The sequence below is a fragment of the Centropristis striata genome, chromosome 16 (assembly GCF_030273125.1).
Source record: "Centropristis striata isolate RG_2023a ecotype Rhode Island chromosome 16, C.striata_1.0, whole genome shotgun sequence".
NCBI classification, from domain to species: domain Eukaryota; kingdom Metazoa; phylum Chordata; class Actinopteri; order Perciformes; family Serranidae; genus Centropristis; species Centropristis striata.
This window is the reverse complement of record NC_081532.1, coordinates 19,533,772-19,552,471: the sequence shown is the minus strand read 5'-3', so window position 1 is coordinate 19,552,471 and position 18,700 is coordinate 19,533,772. Positions and strand designations below refer to the sequence as shown.

At 39.1% G+C, this 18,700-nt stretch overlaps 3 protein-coding genes across 4 annotated transcripts; 1 reads left to right on the top strand and 2 right to left on the bottom strand.

Moving 5' to 3' along the window:
* Nucleotides 1-203: 203 nt before the first annotated feature.
* On the bottom strand, nt 204-4,980 carry pcare1 (photoreceptor cilium actin regulator 1). The gene is made up of 2 exons (XM_059353552.1): nt 1,619-4,980; nt 204-736 (listed from the first exon to the last, which is right to left on the bottom strand). The coding sequence occupies exons 1-2, from the start codon at nt 4,978-4,980 to the stop codon at nt 613-615; spliced, it is 3,486 nt and encodes a 1,161-aa protein (XP_059209535.1). The 3' UTR covers nt 204-612.
* Nucleotides 4,981-7,003: 2,023 nt separating this feature from the next.
* On the top strand, nt 7,004-11,306 carry spdya (speedy/RINGO cell cycle regulator family member A). Its single transcript, XM_059353548.1, has 7 exons — nt 7,004-7,132; nt 8,286-8,582; nt 8,700-8,758; nt 9,635-9,720; nt 9,839-10,010; nt 10,202-10,559; nt 10,843-11,306. The coding sequence occupies exons 2-7, from the start codon at nt 8,330-8,332 to the stop codon at nt 10,902-10,904; spliced, it is 990 nt and encodes a 329-aa protein (XP_059209531.1). The 5' UTR covers nt 7,004-7,132; nt 8,286-8,329; the 3' UTR covers nt 10,905-11,306.
* A 792-nt stretch (nt 11,307-12,098) lies between these two features.
* trmt61b (tRNA methyltransferase 61B) lies at nt 12,099-18,657 on the bottom strand. 2 transcript variants are annotated; one of them, XM_059353239.1, is made up of 7 exons: nt 17,070-18,657; nt 16,851-16,953; nt 15,307-15,497; nt 15,129-15,220; nt 14,033-14,227; nt 13,789-13,877; nt 12,099-12,307 (listed from the first exon to the last, which is right to left on the bottom strand). In XM_059353239.1, the coding sequence occupies exons 1-7, from the start codon at nt 17,826-17,828 to the stop codon at nt 12,273-12,275; spliced, it is 1,464 nt and encodes a 487-aa protein (XP_059209222.1). In that variant the 5' UTR covers nt 17,829-18,657; the 3' UTR covers nt 12,099-12,272. The 2 variants fall into 2 exon arrangements, with proteins under 2 accessions (XP_059209222.1, XP_059209221.1); XM_059353238.1 differs by lacking the exons at nt 12,099-12,307; nt 13,789-13,877 and having other exon boundaries at nt 14,027-14,227; nt 15,125-15,220.
* Between the last annotated feature and the right edge of the window lie 43 nt (nt 18,658-18,700).

Here is an 18,700-nt window from a genome sequence, read left to right as displayed (position 1 = left end):
TTATAACAGTTATATGATCTTTCATTTTTGATGGTGACATACTTGCTTGGATTATTCATTTCTAAAATAATTATTTATAATGACATTCAGATCCTGGAATGGTTCATGGCACTGATGTGATCATGTTACTTCCAGTTCATTCAATGATGTGTTTCATTTGTCAGTAATGCAGCAATACATCTCAAATTAATATTTTTTTAATTCTTTTTTTTTTCAAGGGATAACAGTTAAAAAATGAACTGAGTGAATGAACTGAAAGTAAACTTACAGTATGTTACTTTGTGTGAAGCTCCTTTAACTGTAGTTTTTTAATGAAGCCAGGCTATGGTTTTATATATTGTTAACATGAATTTGTGTGTATATTTTCTCTCTTTAATACATGTATAATTCACAAAGTTAAGAGCATAATTATGGCCACACAATGCATGTCCATGCAAAGATGCACAGCTTTTTACCACACTTTGTTAAAAACATTGGGAAGGTTTGTTATTGCAAACCTTATTGCAAAGTGAATTAAATTAGCTCCTCCTCTCCTCACAGCAGCACACTGTCTTCTTAAATCCTTGGTAAAGCCTACTAATCTATAATCCCACTGGCCCTGCTATGGCCCCTTTAGTCTCTGTGCAAGGCCTGTCCAACAACACACAGGTCAGGGTGTGATGCTGAGCGTAGTGCAGCTCTGAGGTTTGATTGACTCCCCCATAGTTCTTCGTCCCTGGTTGGTTCATCGTCCAGCCTATAAGAGTGAATGGAGAATGTTGTCAACAGCAATTAGGGAAGTGGGCCAGGTGGGTTTGTGTCAGTTATAAACAGGAAGAGTGCATGACTGAGATTAGCTTGTAAAGTGACACTCAATTACCCTGGAGGAAATCATGTAAGGCCACATATGTGCAGAACTGAGAAAGATACTAGAAACTAGAGGTCAAATAACCATCAATACACGCAACGTTTTAGATGATTTCTGTATTAAACACAGAAATGGCATGATAAATACAGTGGTGGCAGAGAGAATTAATTGCAGAGAGATTAAAAATAATGGCTTTATATCTTTTATACCGTATGCTATACTTTCTTGCTGATGTCTCTATAATTCAAATATTCTCTTTTGTCCTTAATATACCCTCACTACTTCTCAAGAACATGTCTTTATGTGTAGATGAAGCTTGAATAAAAGGTCGTTGAAAACTTAAACAAGACATTGTATTAATACATCATTATCAAACACTACTGCACAAATGAAATATGCATGCATTGGTTATTCTTATTAAATATGTGTAGGACTAACAAACTAAACTCTGTGTGTGTGTGTGTGTATGTGTGTGTCAGCCATTTTTGAGGGAAATTAGCAATGTAATGTTGACTGAGTGATGGTAATACTTTTTACAGGTCCCTTACTTTCCCATGAAATTTCAGTAATTTTTTTTTAGTAATTTCCTTAAAAGAGGCTGGATATGTCCTGTAATTACATGAATACTCTACTGGTAGTCAAAGTTAACAAACAAAACTAAGAAATAACCATTTCATACAAGCTAATTTACAGGAACCATTGCATTAAGGTACATGTAAAATAAACCATAAAGAAAGATTGAATGAAAACACATATTTAAGAATCACTCACCCCTGTGACCATATTGCTGGCTCACTTCCACAAGTCTCGGCCACTGAGATGCCGGGTGATCTTGGTGGCAGAGTCAGACTTGGCCTTCGGTCTGAATGGCTACGTCGAATGAAGGGTCGAGGTCCTTGAACAGAAACAGGAAACCTCCCACGACTCCCCCAAGAACGTGAAAGAAAAGAAACTCCGGTGGAGGTCCATGCTTGAGGGGGTCGAGGAACCGAACATGGCTGGGCCTCAAACAGGGATGGGGAGACAGGGCAGAAGACTGAACGTGCATTACTGATCATCCGAGTACTAGATGAGTCTTCACTGCTGTTCTCCCTTGACCATCTTTGTACTTTTGGCGAGGCTGGTGGAGACGGTGCTTTGAAAGGAAAGGATGTGGATGAATTTGAGTTTAGAATATTCTGCTTTGCCACAGGTGGGCTAGGGAGCCTCCCTTGAACTCCTGGTGGTGTGGGGAGTTTCCTGTTAGCAGGGGGGCTAGTTGAAGAAGGTGGAGTTGGTTGCCTTTTGAAGTTATTGGGACTGGGAAGTCTTCGATGTAAACCGCTTGCTGTAGAAGGTGTGGAGGGTAACATTCGTCCCCTATACATCGGTGGAGTGGCAGGTGGTTGGCTCCTAACCACTGAAGAAGGAGGCACTGTGGTGTTAGAGCCAGGCACTGAAAGGTTGCCACCATCTTGTATGTCTGCTGATTCTTCTTGACCAGCAAATGAAAGTGTTGCTACATTACTAGTTGATGATCTCTTTGAGTCTAAAGAGTGTCTTAGTTGTATGAGCCTTCTGTCTTGCTGGTTCAAGGAATCTGTTTCCTTTCCTCGTTCTGCCTCCAGTTGAGCATCTGGTTGACAGACCTTTGACGGAGCAGATGTGTCTTGTTGATCTGCTCTAGCAAAGATAACCTTGGAAGCTTGTGGCCGGCCTCCTTTACTCGGCAGCACTGACTGAACTGAGGCCCTTAGTCGTTGGGATACTGAAGTCCTTTTTAATATAGGCGATTTTCCAACTTTTGTAGCCCCTTCATCCACTACACCCGTTGAAAGACATTGGGCACTTTCAAAGGAATTGTCCATTAATACTTCCAGTGGAGGTGGAGGAAGACTATCCAGATCTAAATAACTGGTTTTCTCAGATGAAGTGGAATCAGATCTACAGCTGGTTATCCCAGTGCTAAGCACAGCTTCTACATTCCCTAAACCAGGTAACACAGGAACACCACACTTCCGTACTCCTTTAAGAGGCCCCAGACTTTTAGCACCTTCTTGATCCTCTATTCCTTGACTGAAGGTATCAATGAGTTTTTTGACTGAGTTCCGGCCTCTGTAAAGGCCTGAAGATGGTCGTGGTGATGGCGGAGGGCTAGGGGGTGGGGTGGCTTTTATAGGACCTTTCCATGTTTTCTTTTCCTTCAGTTTATCTTCTTCAGCATCACTGGTTACCTCCTGTTTTTTACTGTTGCGCCCCGTGAGGCCTGCTTTGTCATCAAGTGGTTGGGGATTGCTGTTCTTCTGTAGTGAGGGATGTTTGCGAGTTATTGCTGGAGATTGTGCTGGTGAGGTTCCTTGATTTTGTTTTGACGGAGTACTCTTTATGTTTCCACGAGACTTGTTTTTACCCATTCTCTGCAACCTCTGGCTCAAATCCTTCTGGGTCCTTTCAAGTTCAAGCAGAGTAGGATCTTCACCTTTGCTCCGCAGGGATTCTGCGGACTGGGAACGTCGATCTCTAGTTACCAGGGCCTTTTTTACCACTGCCTTCCGAATAGGTGCTGTTGTTTGAGGCCTCCTTGGAGAGGGTTCCCCCTCCTCCATCCACTGGCATCTATTGGTTTTTGGGCTGCCAACTACCTTTGTTTTGGCACTAGTGTTCTGTGATTGAACAAACTGTATTTTACCACTTATGGCATTTTTCATTTTGAGAGTCATTTCCACATTTTGAGGATTCTCTATGCGCTTTGGGGGTAGACGGCGTGGTGGTTGTTGTTGTTGTTGTTCACAGTCTTCAGGTGAAGAATTTGATCGCTTTCTAAACCCTACTTGCACATCTTTCACTCCTCTGTCCGTCTCCTCATCGTCATCATTGTCATCTTCCTCCTCATAGTCTAAGGAGACTGATCCTAGCAATGAGTCTCTTTGGTCATTAGCCATTATGGTACATGTAGAACCTAATGAGATGAGTGAGCTAAGGGAAATACTGGGACTTATTTGACTTCCAAGCTTTTGCCCTGGTGCTCCTTGCCTAATGGTCATGGAGGTGTATCCCATAGGACTAGTTCTATTTGTCCCAGTAGATGCACAACTTTCTCGTCTATGGCGTCTTTCATAACCAGCAAGGGATTCATTCTCAGCCCCGATACCACTGTCCTCACTGAAGAGAGCTGAATCCTCTGGCCCAGGCTTGCGCAGGGAGGCCATTTCAATGCGAGTTAAGAGTTGCATTAGCCTAGTCTCTGTTGCACGCTTGACTTTCAGTTTCTCCTCTAAAAGCTCTGAGACAGAGGCAAAGTACTCCACTGCCTCCTCTAAAGCAGAGTCCCCAATTCCACCAACAGTCTGGCTCACATTTCGCATTCTCTGTGTAGTGTACTGAAGCAGCTGCTGCAACAAATCCGGAGGGGGCTCAATATTAGCAGAGCCAGACTTCAAAGGTGGAGAAGATGAGAGGTTTTTCATTTGACTTGGCCAAGCAAGATGTTCTCCATTTTCTTTTAAAACTTTTTCTCCCTCGTCTGCCATTTCCTCCAGACCCTGAATTATTTCCTCGTAACGTAGAGCCATAAAAGCAACCATAGTTTGCACAGAACCCTGTGTTTGGGTTGCTTGTTCCAAAAGTCCCAGTAAAAAGTCATATTTGTCTATGTTAGGATTCAAAAAGGCATACGCAGCTTGGTGAGCTTTGACCAAAGGTTCTGGGAAGTCCACTTTTTGCTCTGTAGATGGTTTATCTTTGTCCTTCTTCTTTAACCCCTTAGTACCTCTTGTATTTTTTTTAGGTTTTCTGACAGGCTTTTTTTCTGTGACATCCTGCTTGTCAATATTTTTGTCCTTTCTCTGTGAAACTGGGTTATTATCAAGTCCTTGACTCCCCTGTTTATCCAGGATTACTGCTTCAGGCGCTAGCTCACTCACATATCTCTTTTTTTGTGGTGTATTATGAGCCTCTTTCTGAAATACCTGGGTTTGTCCAACTGTCTTCCTCTCCTTGGTATCACCATCTGTTGATCCAGTTGAATGACGATTCTCTCCATCTTCAAAGTGGGAATCTCTGGGGCTTTCTTGAGGTGCAGGGGGAAGCATTCTCCCCTTCCTAGTTGGACCCAGGATTCCAAACTGGTTACCTTTGGATGGTGAGCAGCCCATTTTGGATGTTTTCAAAAATACAAGCTGATTTTAGCGTCTTCTTTGAGACATCAACACGGCAATGCAGTGATGCAGAAAATAGCCAAGGTCCTTAGCCACCTGCTGTATCTGTCATTTTCAGATGGCTCAGGTTGTTGAGTTTGATAAGATCCCTCTCCACAAGGATGCCACCAAAACAAAACACTAATACATCCATTTTGCAAATCTCTCCCACCTGTCATAGATAGGCAAAATAAATCCACAGATCGATGGTCATGTTTATAAAAATGTCCTTGTAGCGTGCGGTGAAACGCATCCTTCCCTACCTTACTAAGGACAAGCAGCTGAAAGGATTAGTGAGGCTTTCAGTGAACTCCTCAGCATGCACATATGCCACGTTAAGGCATATAAAACTCACCTACTTGTAAGACTATAAGCTCATTTGCTTAATGAGAGCTGGCCTCAGGTGGCTTTTTATAGCCTGCAAAACAATATCTCCCTATTTAGCCTTCAGGCCATTTCCATTGCAAAAAAGGAAAACAAATCAACTCATTTTAAAAAGCTCAAAGGCATTTATTTTCAATTGCAGTTATGCAGACAACATGTACTTATAGCATTCAGACTTAAAATGTAAAAAATAATTAAATAGCCTTGTGTTATAGCTGTACAGTAAGTTATTTTGGGGGGTTTGCTGATCTTCTTTTAACTTCTATATCTAGCATCAGTTCACTGGAACAGTCAGGCAAGCTTTAAAAATACCCCTGCCTCTCTGTTATAGATACAGGAAAACCATGATGCAATAAAGGCTTTTAAAAAAAACATTATTATGATTTTTGCAATTTATTTGTTACAGCTGGTTTGGTTATGTAATGCCCACATTCCTTATGAAAACATTTCCAATACTCTCATTTTGTAACTCTTTTAAAACCTTGTAAACCTTGTAAAAATTAACTGAATCGTTTTACTATGTCAAAAGCTTAGCACTCATGACTGTGTCCCTGACTTCTTGCCTTCCACAGGGAGTCAGATCACAGCATGACGACAAAAACGAGAACTACAATCAATTTTATTATCTGTGCAGAGGAAACTAACCATTTTGATCGTATCCATGTCTTATACCTATTATAAACATATTCTCATAATAAATAATTTATTTGGATTTTTTAAAATAAAAAATATAATCATTATTGAGCTATGTTGACTCATTTACATGTATTTATAAATCTATTGCCTTATTTATTTATTTTAGGATTTATTTAATACCCATATTTTATAGGCATATCTATTCATTTTGCCTATGTATTTATTTAATATTGATTAACCTATGGTCTACAGATTATAAAATGGTCTACAGATTATTAAAAAATGGTCTACAGATTATAAAGAATTTATTAAAGGGCTCTTTCACGGAAATAACTGATAAGGTTAGGTATGCATCTGGTGTCATGATTTCCATAATCATCTCCAGGTCTTAATCTGCTTTTTTTTTTTTTTTTAATTGTATTAAACTCTATGATTCTCTCTCCCTGGTTTGTTCTGCTACACCCCTATCAGGTGTTGGATTTATTTTTATATTTCAGACATCAATATATAGCCTACCACCAGGTGGCGCAATGAGTCTGAAGCTGTGGATTAAATGAGAGAGAGAGAGAGAGAGAGAGGTTGCTGTTGTTTGACCTGAAAAGTAACTAAAGCTGGCAGCTAAATGTAGTGGAGTTAAAAGTACAGTACCACCACTGATTTCAAATAAATAGAACTTTGTAAAATAAATGAATACAACAAAATATTTTATTAGCTATGCATTTATAACAGTATTTCCCAAAGAATTGAGAGGTCTTGTTGTTTGCAGCAATGTTAGAAAGAGATATTGTAGTTAAATCATATACTGTACGCCTATAAGGGAGTTAAACACAGTAAAAAAAGATGGATATTAGTTGTGTGCAAGTTTAATATTAGAAATACAGACGGGAGATAGAGGGACGTTTCGCCACTACTTGAGGAAGATAAAGAAGAAGAAGTAGAAGAAGAAGAAGAAGTAGAAGAAGAAGAAGATAAAGAAGTAGAAGAAGAAGAAGAGCCCCGGGATTGGTCTTTGGCCCTCGCGTGCGGATGCACTGCTTAGTTAGTGGCGCGCATCGTGAATAAAGTAGTTCCCAAGATACCGCCTGGTCTGGTGAGTGCCCCGTAAGACTGCTTTATTCTCAATTTTAGCTTTTTAAAAACGTTGTAATTGTTCGCATTATGTGCTACTCTCAACGACATTAATCACTTCAGCTCTTGGCGGTGGCAGGTTCTGCCCCGTAGTGCCGCTAATTCACACGGGAACCTGTCGAGTTTGGTCGGTTTTAAATCTCAACTCTCCTCGGTTTACTAAAGGAAGAACCGCGGATGTGAGGATTTGTTGTCAGGATTAGGTCCACCTTAACTGAGACTTGTTGGCCAAATTTATTGAGCTAGAGCTTGTTCGGAAATAACGTGACATTCAACGAAACAACGTAAAAAAACTTCCTGTCAGCCCGTGACTGACAGCTTAGCTTAGTATCATTGAGATGTATTGGGTTAAAATAGTCACTAAGGCAGGGGTCTCAAACTCAAATTGCCTGGGGGCCGCTGGAGGCAGTATCAAAATGACCAAAAAAAGACACAAAATGACTGAAAAAACACGAAATTATTTTTAAAAAAATGACAAAAAATACACAGAATTACCAAAAAAGACACAAAATTACTAAAAAAGACACAAAATGACCAAAAAAGACACAAAATGACAGAAAAAACTAAATTACTTAAAGACACAAAATGACCAAAAAAAGACACAAAATTGCCGAAAAAGACACAAAATTATTAAAGAAAGACATAACATAACACAAAAAAGACACAACATGACCAAAAAAATACACAAAATTACCCAAAAAGACTCAATTACCAAAAAAGGACACAGAATTACCCAAAAAGACACAAAATGACTGAAAAAGACACAAAATGACAAAAAAGACACACAGTTATTAAAAAAAGACACAAAATTACAAAAAATAAGTAATTAAAGGGACCTTCCACACACAATACGGTAAAGTGCCATTCATATAAAACTCACATTAAACTTTCATATCAAGGTGGGGGCAATATCGTCACGAGGGCCGCAATTGGCCCGCGGGCCGCAAGTTTGAGACCCATGCACGAAGGTAAACTTAGCTAGCTGTCTGACTGACACTAATAGTCACATTACATACTGTCAACTGCTTAATTTTATAACTTTACTTGGGTTTACAGCTAATTATGTAATGGCCAGTGGTCATTTTTCAACCTCACACTTCATTGTTTGCTTTCAGAATACACCAGTAAACTCCCCTCCTCAGATGATCTAAACTGAAGCATGATGAGGCACACACACAGTTGGTGTGAGGCTACTCCCTCAACAACTGTTGGAGTGAAACCCAGTAATTCACACTCCCTCCAAATCAGAAGAGGTCTCCGGCTCAAGAGAGCCAACGGCAGAGACGCCCAGGGCCCACCAGGGAAGAGCCAGCCGAGCCAGTGTCGGGATGAACTCTATTATAACAAAATGACCACATCCTCAGCTATTGTCATCCAGCGGAAGGAAATGGCATCATTCTTTAGGCTTTTGGGTAAATTAATGCCTTTCACAAAGCATGTTTTACTTCATTGGTGATCTATATCCCCTATAATCTTGAAAAAATGAAGAATATTTGGCATTTGTGTGAAGTATTTATGCTTGTTTACAGATGATGATGTGATCCATGACTTTCTGTGGATGGACTGTTGCTGTAAACTGACTGACAAGGTAACATGTTCATCCCTTGATGGAAGATAGCAGGTCAACTGTATACCACATACAGTTCTTTCGTATTCATTTCAAGCATACATGAACATTTACCTTCTTTATTTTTGTATGTGAACGAAAGGGGAAAAAAACCCAATAAAGAGAAGTTTAAAAAAACACATAAGATAGCAGGACCTTGATGAACACCATAAAAAACTTTAGACATTTTGGAGATGTCTACAAGAATTGTATATTTTCAGTGATGGTAAGCACTTTCATTCTGTAAACTGCAGAGAAACCTCTTTATTGTCAATATACCTAGGAACCTTACATCCTCTGAATGCTCTAGGTCTCTTGTTTGTGGTTGTAAAGTTTCTTGAGGCTGTGATTATCCTAGAGGGTCATTTTATACAGTGAGGTTAAAGTTTAAATACAATGAAATGGCTTCTATGGGGACTGACATCATCACACATGAATACAGTTGGCCTCATTTAATCAACAAGAATCTCAACTTTCAAGTCATACCCAATTTATGCAATCCCAAGACTGTTTAGGGATCCCAGTATGCAGAAATATTCAAATACATTAGGCAAAAATAACACATTTGTACTGCATGATAGTTACTGCATGGTTTCTGTGCCAAAACTGCATGAGATTAGTAAAAAAAATTGGGATTGCCTGTAGACTTGCAAGTATGCATAGAACCCATTTTATTATTATTATTATTTTTTTACTTTTGGAGTGTAAATTTAACCCTATAATGACATGGCTGATATTGATGAAGTTTTATAAGGTTGAGTCTGCATGCTGTCAAAATGTTTTGGGGGTCAAGTAAATAATTTGATGAAAGTGATCAAATCTCTTGACTGAATCCTAATTGTCTCCTTCATTCATTAGTACCTTCTAGCCATGACCTTTGTGTACTTCAAAAGGGCCCACTTCACTATCGCTGAATACACCAGGAAGAATTTTTTCATTGCACTGTAAGTTTAAAAAAAAAAAAAAAAAGCGATTCTGCTTTTGTTTCTTGTTCTCTTATTAAGTGAACTATGTGCCTTTACTTCCACTGCTGGATAACCCTAAATGTGTTCCATGCTTTAGGTATCTTGCAAACACCATGGAGGAGGATGAGGAGGAGAGTAAGTATGAGATTTTTCCATGGGCGCTGGGCAAGAACTGGAGGAAGCAGTTTCCCCGCTTCCTCAAGCAGCGAGACAAGCTGTGGGCTCGCGTTGAGTACAGAGCTGCCGTCAGCAGGTGCTGCTGTGAAGAGGTACACACGAGTATAGTTTCCTGAGGGAAATGATAAATGATGTTTCTCTGGGATTCTTTTAAGGGTCTTGTTTGTGCTGCACAGTGCAGTTTTTATTACTTTGGTTTATTGCCAGAAGTGCCATCTCTGTTGTTTTTTTCTCTGATAAAGCTGTACTTGTGTATTTCTTTATCTGTGTCTCCATGCTGCAGGTGATGGCCATCGTGTCCTCTCACTACGTGTGGCAGAGAGAGCGCTCAGTGCACCACAGCGGCGCCCAGCGGCAGTACGGAGACAAAGACCAAACTCGTGTACCCCGCGGGCCCTCTGCCTCCCCGCTCTCCTGTGCCCTCTGTAACCCCGGCAAAATGTTGGCTCAAGACCGGGGCACCTCTTCTCCCTCCAGAGGCTCTTCTGCGCTGACCCATGACCCCGCCTTTTCACACCCCTTCACCTCCGCACTGAGGTTGGAGGTCACCCCACCCAGGGCTGCAGCCTCTCACAAGAAGGCAGCGGAGACTCAAAACCAGGCCAAACGTTCTTTCTGCTGCTGTGCTGAGGGTGTTCCCAGTAGGTATCACATTCACAGAAATAAAAGGCTGAGATAATCCAGGATTTTGAGCACCACCTTAGCTGAATGACTGTAAAATCATTGTGGAGAGAAAACTAACCTAATGACTTTTATCAGATCTTTGCAAGTTTTGATCAAGCTTATTTGGGAGTTATTTATTAATTGCCTGCTCTACAGTGGCTTTTTCAACTTTTTGTACACAATTGTGTTAATAATATTCTGTAAATAGTCCCATGTTCAAGTTGCACTAAACTACATTTTTCTATCCTTCCTCTTTGTTAGAAGATAAGTCTTCGTGCCATTCCACATACGACGCCTCCATGGACTGGATCGGTGAGGAGTAGACTGTCACATCATGTCAGCAGTACAGAACAAGCTGTTCTGTCTCTCCTCTTTAATATAACTCTGAAGTAAAGGTCTGAATCACAAGTGCAACCCATTAGTTTAATGTTGAATCAGTTCATATTAAAAGAGGTAAAAACAAAACTGGTCAGAACAAAATTAACTGTTTAAATGTATGTAAAGATGTTTAACCTGCACTGAGTTTTTGTATTTATTTATTTATAAATTTATTTATGTACTGAAGCACTTCTGGGTTATTTATTTACTTGTTTATTCACAGATGTTAAATGAAATGGTCATGTCACATAGTTGGTTTCTACTGGGTGTTTTTGATATTGTTGCCACTGCTCCTGTTAATGAGCCAACACTGCCTTCTGGGTTTTGAATAAAGACTTGAAATGAAATTGGTCTTTTTGAAAGTGTGTTTTGCCAATGTCTTTTATGCACAAGGGACAGTAAACCCCAAAATCAAAAATAAGGTTAATAAAGCTTTTGATAAGTAAAATGGAAGTACTTTCAAGGTACCTCAATCACAAACTATCAAACTGTTGTTACTATTAATACAACTACAAAAAATTCAATTTAAAGAGAATTTACACTCGCAACCGATTTATATTGACACTATTTAATTTACGAGCTGTTTGTGTTAACTTTGTTGTGATTGAACCTTGTTCAGTTTAATATACAGGTGCATCTCAATGAATTAGAATATCATGGAAAAGTTTGTCAGTTATTCAATTGTGAAAATAACAGTTATTTAATTTCTTCTAATTATGATTATGGCTTACATTTAATGGGGACCTAAATTTCAGGGTCTCAAAAAAATTGAATTACAAAAGACCAATTTTTAAGTAACCTTAACTTAACCAGTTTTTAAGTATGTTTAATATGGAAATGTTGGCCTCTGAAAAGTATGTCCATATATATGCACTCAATACTTTGTTGGGGCTATTTGACTTGAACTACTGGAAATGGACTTTTCCATAATATTCTAATGTATTGAGATGCACCTCTATTGTCTTTGTACAGTTTTAGATTTAATGTCAAAAGGGCATTTGTAAGTGATCCCCACCTTTTTAGATTTGAGGTTGAAAACATCAAGCGGATTGTTAATAAATCAAGCATTTTTTGCAAATATATTGCTCTTTACATGCATGAAATGAACATGTATATTCATATTGATCCATACATACAGGGCCAGTTCACTGATAATTTATTGTCTAGGATTTTTACAACACAGACTTTTCATTAAAATGCATATCAAGAAAGTACTCTGAACATTTTGACCACCTTTATTCTCAAATGATTTACAGTAATAATTTGGTTAGTATGTAACACTCTTTTTGTCCGAGGTTCCACAGTCAGAACAGCTACCGCACACACTTCCTCAGCTGCACCAGGAATGCTGAAAATGGAAAAGCAGACATAGATTAAATCTACATCATCACGTACTGTTAGACTGAGAAATGTTAAATGAAATAGTCAACAACGTTGGCTGAATCAAAGTTCAGCAGCTATACGTCACATAGTTGGTTTCTACTGGGTGTTTTTGATATTGTTGCCACTGTGCCTGTTAGTGAGCCAACACTACCTCCTGGGTTTTGAATAAAACCAGTAAAGTGACCTTATTCCACCAGGTCACCTTACTGGTTTATTTGCACTATCTCTGTTTACATCTAACCAAATTAAGCTTATCTTAAGCCTGTAGCACCTTATAATGTAAATGGTAAATGCAGCGCACTGGAATGCGCTTTCATCCAAAGTGCTTTACACTACACGCTACGCTCATTCACCCGTTCACACACACATTAATACTGGTGTTAGGGGCTACCAGGACACACTGGTGCCACCTGACACCATTGGCAATTAATTAATACATCGATGAACGCAGCATCGGGAGCAATTTGGGGTTCAATATCAAGGATACTTCAGCATGTAGGCCACCAACCTTCCGATCAGTATACAACCGCTCTATCAACTGAGCCACAGCCGTCGATTATAATATAATTTCCTGACAATGTAATAAAATGTGCGCTTAACTCGATCGAAAATGTAAGAAAACCCAACAATGTAATAACTTCACCAATAATGTAATAAAATAACTTAACATATCAAAAGCATCACAACACTAGTGACTGTATAATGGAAAATCTGATATAAACATGTTACTGACATTACCAGCAGACAGTGTTGCAGAAATTATGTCACATCAATAAAACGGGATTTAAATCTTTAATCTTAGAAATAACATTCAACTTCAGAAACCCTGTACAAACCCCAAAAAGGAGTTGACATAGAGTAAGATGTCAATTTGGCATTGAAAGAGATATAATAACCAAATATCAGTCGGGATATTTTATTACATTATTGGTGAAGTTATTACATTTTTGGGTTTTATTACATTTTCGATCGAATTAAGTGCAAACTTTTATTACATTTCCAGGCGTTATTACATTATCAGGAAATTATTACATTATAGGGTGCTACAAGTATTTTTCTATATAATACCGTATATATGTCATTTACCACTTAAACTATACTGTGTATATCTTTACATATATTTAAATATATTTATTTATTGATGTTCATACTACTATATGCAACAACTTATTTAAGCAATTTAACATGCTAAAATATGTTTTCTCCAATGTGCAATATCTGTAAAATGCAAAGTACTTTCAGGAAAACAAACGCAAAAAATATATATTAATAATAAATGCCAAATGGGAGAAATGTATGTATAGAATGTATGTGTATGTCTTATTTTTATATTCTTTATTCTGTTTTCTGTATCTATGTGTCTGTATCTTGAGCTGCTGTAACAACTATATTTCCCCACTGCGGGATAAATGAAGTCATCTCTTATCTTATGGAGTCACATCTGACCTGTGTGGCTTAACTGCTCAGGATGAGGTCTGGCTATGTAGGGGATGCTCCCGAAGGCTGGGTGTTTCTCTTTGGTCATCTCTTCTGAAATATGACAGTAAAAGAATATAAATAATGACAAAATAATCACAATCACAATCACACAGTTCTATGGTGTCACTTTAGATCACCTTCATCAGCTTCATCAGCCTCATCTGACTCCTCCTCCTCCTCCTCCTCCTCCTCCTCCTCTTCCTCCTCTTCCTCCTCTTCCTCCTCTTCCTCCTCTTCCCTCTGGTCTTTGTTCAAGATTGGGGCTTTCCTCACGCAGTAGTTCCCGTCTTTCTTGAGGGCCGGAGCCACCACCCAATATCTGATGGGTACCTCGATGATGCGTTCACACAGCAAAGGGAGCGCCAACCATCGAATGCCTTCCAGCAGTTCCATAACCTGTGTGATACTGTGTTACAGAGAGAGAGCAGTTAAGTGTCTGCTCTGTTGCAACATTAGAAGAAAATGCAAAGTTCTGGACTTTGGCTTGTAATGGAGACATTTTTTGTGGGGTATTAATACTTTTACTTATGTAAAGATCTAAATGCTTCTTCCACCGTAGTGTAAAGTGAACATTTGTTTCAGGTCGTGTCCAGAACCAACATGAGTATGGTTCACACTGTCACGACACTTACGATCAGGTCTTCTAGCTTCTTTTTGTTCTGCCTTCATCCTATTTTCTCTCTTATTCTTATGCAATCAAGACAATCTAAATTTCACATTTTGAACACTATGTCAATCAAGCCATATCCTACTTTTAACCTTCTACAAGTGGGATTTATTTTTGCCTATTTGGTTTAAACACAATTCATACCATATCAGTTCAAACATGGTCCAAAAAGTGGGGTTTGCTTAGACCTTTTGGTAACGCTTTATAATAAGGTCCTTAATAACCATTAATTAACAAGTAATAAGGCATTGTTCTCGCTTTAGATCCGGTAGTTGCAAAAAGCATAGTTAACTTATATTTAACTTATAATAGATGAGCAATAAAGTATATTTTAATATCAATAAGCAAACAAAATAAGATTAATAAAGGCATGGCAAAGACATAATGGGGGGGTCATGGGTGTTTGTAATGCCATTATTAACACTTATATAAGCTTATAAACACACAATAATGTTAATAAGCATTTTGTAAGGACTTACAAGGGCCTTATTACTTGTTAATTAATGGTTATTACAAGGACCTTAATATAAAGTGTTACCGACCTTTTTGGTACCTTTGGACAGACTCGGGCTAACAGTTTCCGTGTTTCCAGCCATTATGCTAAGCTAAGCTAAGCATCTGTAGTTTCAAACATACACACTTGGCGATGTAGACGGCACACACAGCTCCATTGTGCAGATGTGGAAACACTGTGGGTAAAACCAGGTGAGGGTTGACCATGTCGAGAGCAACCTGTAACAGACAGAACCCATGTGATGAACGATCAGATCACTGTCTCACTGTCTGTTTATGAAGTGTTCTTTAAACCAGACACTGACCGCGTTGAACCCCCGAGCAGTGAGGAGCGAGGACTCAGTTCGGAGGTCAGTGTTGTGAAAGTGGACGTTGTCGGGCCACTCGTCTCCTCGCCGAAGACTCCACGCTTTCCTCCAGCGCTTGTAGTTAAACATGGCTATCTTGTGGTGGTCCTCCCTGACCTCCACACTCAGCACGCTGCCCTTACTGCCAACTGGGGAAAACATACTGAAATGTCAAACCTCTTCTATTCAGACAGACATTTCATTACAGTATGCAGTAGGGTTGTCAAAAGTATCGATACTCAAAAAAGTATCGATACTAAAACGTTGTATCTGGATACAATACTCATTTTCAAAAGTATCGATACCGCCAAAATATTATGCCAAGTCCCCAGAAGCTATGAAAATAAACAGAGCTGTGGCAGAGTACATATGTATGGATCAGGTTCCTATTTACACCGTGGAGAAACCTGGGTCCCAACAACTTATTAAGCAGCTAAACCCAAGGTATGCTCTTGCCTAATATTGTGCACAGCATACAACTTCAAGATATTGTTCTAATTGTTATTGTTTATTGTATCTATTTATTTTTTGCCATACCACAGACCTGAAGCTTGTTAACATAGTTGCAGTTTACTTTTGCACAACTGTTTTTTATTATAAATATTTAACCTGTGGTTCTGTTAAATTTTACATGTTGCATTTTTCTTGTTAATAAAAATATTTCTGTTCAATGTTTGGGTCTATCGAAAATGGTATCGAGTATCGAATATTTTCCTGAGTATCGGTATCGAGTTGAAAGTTTTAGTATCGTGACAACCCTAGTATGCAGGAATACAAAACATACAGAATTCCATGATTTGCATAATTTGTTTTTAGGTCATTTTAGCCACTTTTCCCCATTGCACTGTAAAACATCCTAACAGTTAATCACCTGACATATAGACTATCACTGGATATATCAGTTGATTCTCGGCCGACATTTCCTCATCAAAGATATATCATATTGGCATATGTGTTGTTTTATATGTGTCAATATCAAATGTTGTTATTTTATAGACTACAATGCAGAAAAAGATGTTTGGTTAATTCGAAAATGGTGAATTTGTATAGCAGTGATGGGAGATTGGACTAATATATTGGCTATCGGCTCTGGTTAAAAACAAAGCAACTGTTCTTTTGCCTCTGTAGAACTGCCACGAGAGTTCAGGTGGCTAAATTGTACCTAAACACGGAACACAGTGGAATCCAGGTTGAGCTGCTTTTCAAAAATAAAGTCAAATTTGCATTTTGGAACATAAAACAGCAACTGTATGAACCACTTAGCCCATTCTGTGGATACATTATATATATGAGTGTAAGAGTAATGATATATACAAGAATATCGACCAATACATTGATATCTAATTTTTTTTAATTAGATTTTTGTCCCCCAATATTGCCATCAGCCCCAAAAATCCAGTATTGGTACACCTCTAATATAAACTCTGTCACTCTATAATTTCATTTCAGTCCTAATGCAAGACAGTCAAAGTGAGACAGACAGAAGTATGATGGGTCCAAACCTGCTCTGGACAGGAACAGAGACATGGCCCCGGATCCAGATCCTGACTCCAACACGTAGTCTCCCTCTGTGATATCCATCATCATCAGCATCGTCGCTGCATCCTGGGAGAAGAAAGAGCAAGAGACAAAATATCATCTAGAACAGAGAACAAATGATCAACCTGAGACAGTGAAACAGGAACACATGTGGGCTTCTGACACACAAACAGACACTGTACCTTAGGGTAGGTGATGGCTGGCCCCCTCTTCATAAACAGTACATAATCCTCCAGACTGGACCGACGTATGAAGATGAAATCCCCTTTGCTTGTCTTTAGGAAGCTACCTGCAGGCAGCCCGGCTATATCCTTGTGCATAATAATCCCCCAGCTGCTCATAAGACGAGTCCCTGGCTGAAGCTTAAACATCTTCCTGAACTCCACCCGGCCCTTCTTATGATACTCAGCGACAAGCAGCTCCCCGAACTCAAGCAAACGCTCCCCAGGAGGAGTGGGGGATAAACTTTTTTCAGCTGAGTTTAACTGAGTGTCTGGAGTTTTTGTCTCCATTGCTGCATCTGATGCATGCTGGGTCTCTTGATCGTCCTCTTTTGGGACTTCTGCATGTCCTCCTTCCTCTTGTGTGTCTGATACTACCTGGGTGTTTGTGTCTTCTTGCTCGGTCTGCTCCCTCAGCTGCATCACCTCGTCACTCAGGGCATCCTGGGGCAGCAGGCTGCTGATCCTCTCCAGGGGGGACAGGGGTCGCCTCCTTCTAGACAGCAGTTCTTGCCTGGAGGTCAGCTTGGTGCTTGGGACTGATGAGTCCGAGATGTCTCCCTTATTCTCGTTACAGTTCACAGAAGCAGTTGAAAAAGCTCTTGTCACCCTCCTAGATTCATGGAGTATGTGCCTACTGAGGTGTCTTTGACTGAATGTGCTAATTCTTACCAGTTTGTGCATAAACAGGAGTCCAGAAAAGGGCATCTGCGCAGCCATTACTTTAAACTATAAAATAATATATTAATTAAATCAAAGTTGTGTCCTGAGATCCTAGCGAGTGCATTAAAAGCAGATGAAAAATAGAAAATGACAGCTACAGTTGTAAAATATAATAAAATCGCCAGCGAAATACGTATCATTATAGCATTATTGTAGCAGTACACCTGCTTGAAAGTTCACTTACTCCACTTATAGTGTAACAACAATTCGTCGGTCTTCATTTCTCCCACCCGGCTGTATTTGCTATGGGTGTATAAAGAGACGGAGGTCACCATGCTGGAAAAACACACGTGATTCACGTCATAACTCAGCGACCGATGTAGTGATTTACGTGTACCAGCAGAGGGCGACATTACATCCTTAATTTTTTTATACCCTTGCTTATCCAAGTTTAAATGCATTGTACGCTGAAAATTCAGCTGTTTCAACACTGTAATTGTTGTGTTATTTAGTTTTATGTCTTTCAAATGGGAATACGTGGCCCACTTTTTTTTTGTAATACTGGAGCCACAGAAAAAAAATGTTAGATTATTGCCACATTAATTAATGAACGTGGGCTACGTAAAATGCAAATAGCCTATGACCTGGTTTTGGCTTGAAGACAGATCTACAAAAGTAGGGATTCTCAGTATATTCTCAGTAGAAAACTTCATTGGTTGTTGATGCATTCATGTACAATAACAAAATCGTATTAGTAGCAATTATGGTATCCAAAACGTGATGAGAAAAATAAAAGTAGCCTAAATATTAGTTAATCCAACCAAGAATAGAAAGAAATACAATATAGTTGAAAATATGTTAAAGTACAGACATACGAAAATATAAAACTTAAAAAATATATAGACTTATGAAAAGATAGACTTAAAAAG

Bases quoted from the DNA above. Each gene is read 5' to 3' on its own strand.
- pcare1 (XM_059353552.1), bottom strand. From the start codon at position 4,980: ATGGGCTGCTCACCATCCAAAGGTAACCAGTTTGGAATCCTGGGTCCA. The intron at 737-1,618 runs GTGAGTGATTCT...TCACTCTTATAG, and splicing joins CCAGCAATATGGTCACAGGG to GCTGGACGATGAACCAACCA.
- spdya (XM_059353548.1), top strand. From the start codon at position 8,330: ATGATGAGGCACACACACAGTTGGTGTGAGGCTACTCCCTCAACAACT. The intron at 9,721-9,838 runs GTAAGTTTAAAA...TCCATGCTTTAG, and splicing joins AAGAATTTTTTCATTGCACT to GTATCTTGCAAACACCATGG. The intron at 10,011-10,201 runs GTACACACGAGT...TCCATGCTGCAG, and splicing joins GCAGGTGCTGCTGTGAAGAG to GTGATGGCCATCGTGTCCTC.
- trmt61b (XM_059353239.1), bottom strand. From the start codon at position 17,828: ATGGCTGCGCAGATGCCCTTTTCTGGACTCCTGTTTATGCACAAACTG. The intron at 16,954-17,069 runs GTACAGTGTCTG...TTCTTCTCCCAG, and splicing joins CAGCCATCACCTACCCTAAG to GATGCAGCGACGATGCTGAT. The intron at 15,221-15,306 runs GTCAGTGTCTGG...TGTCTGTTACAG, and splicing joins CTGCTCGGGGGTTCAACGCG to GTTGCTCTCGACATGGTCAA.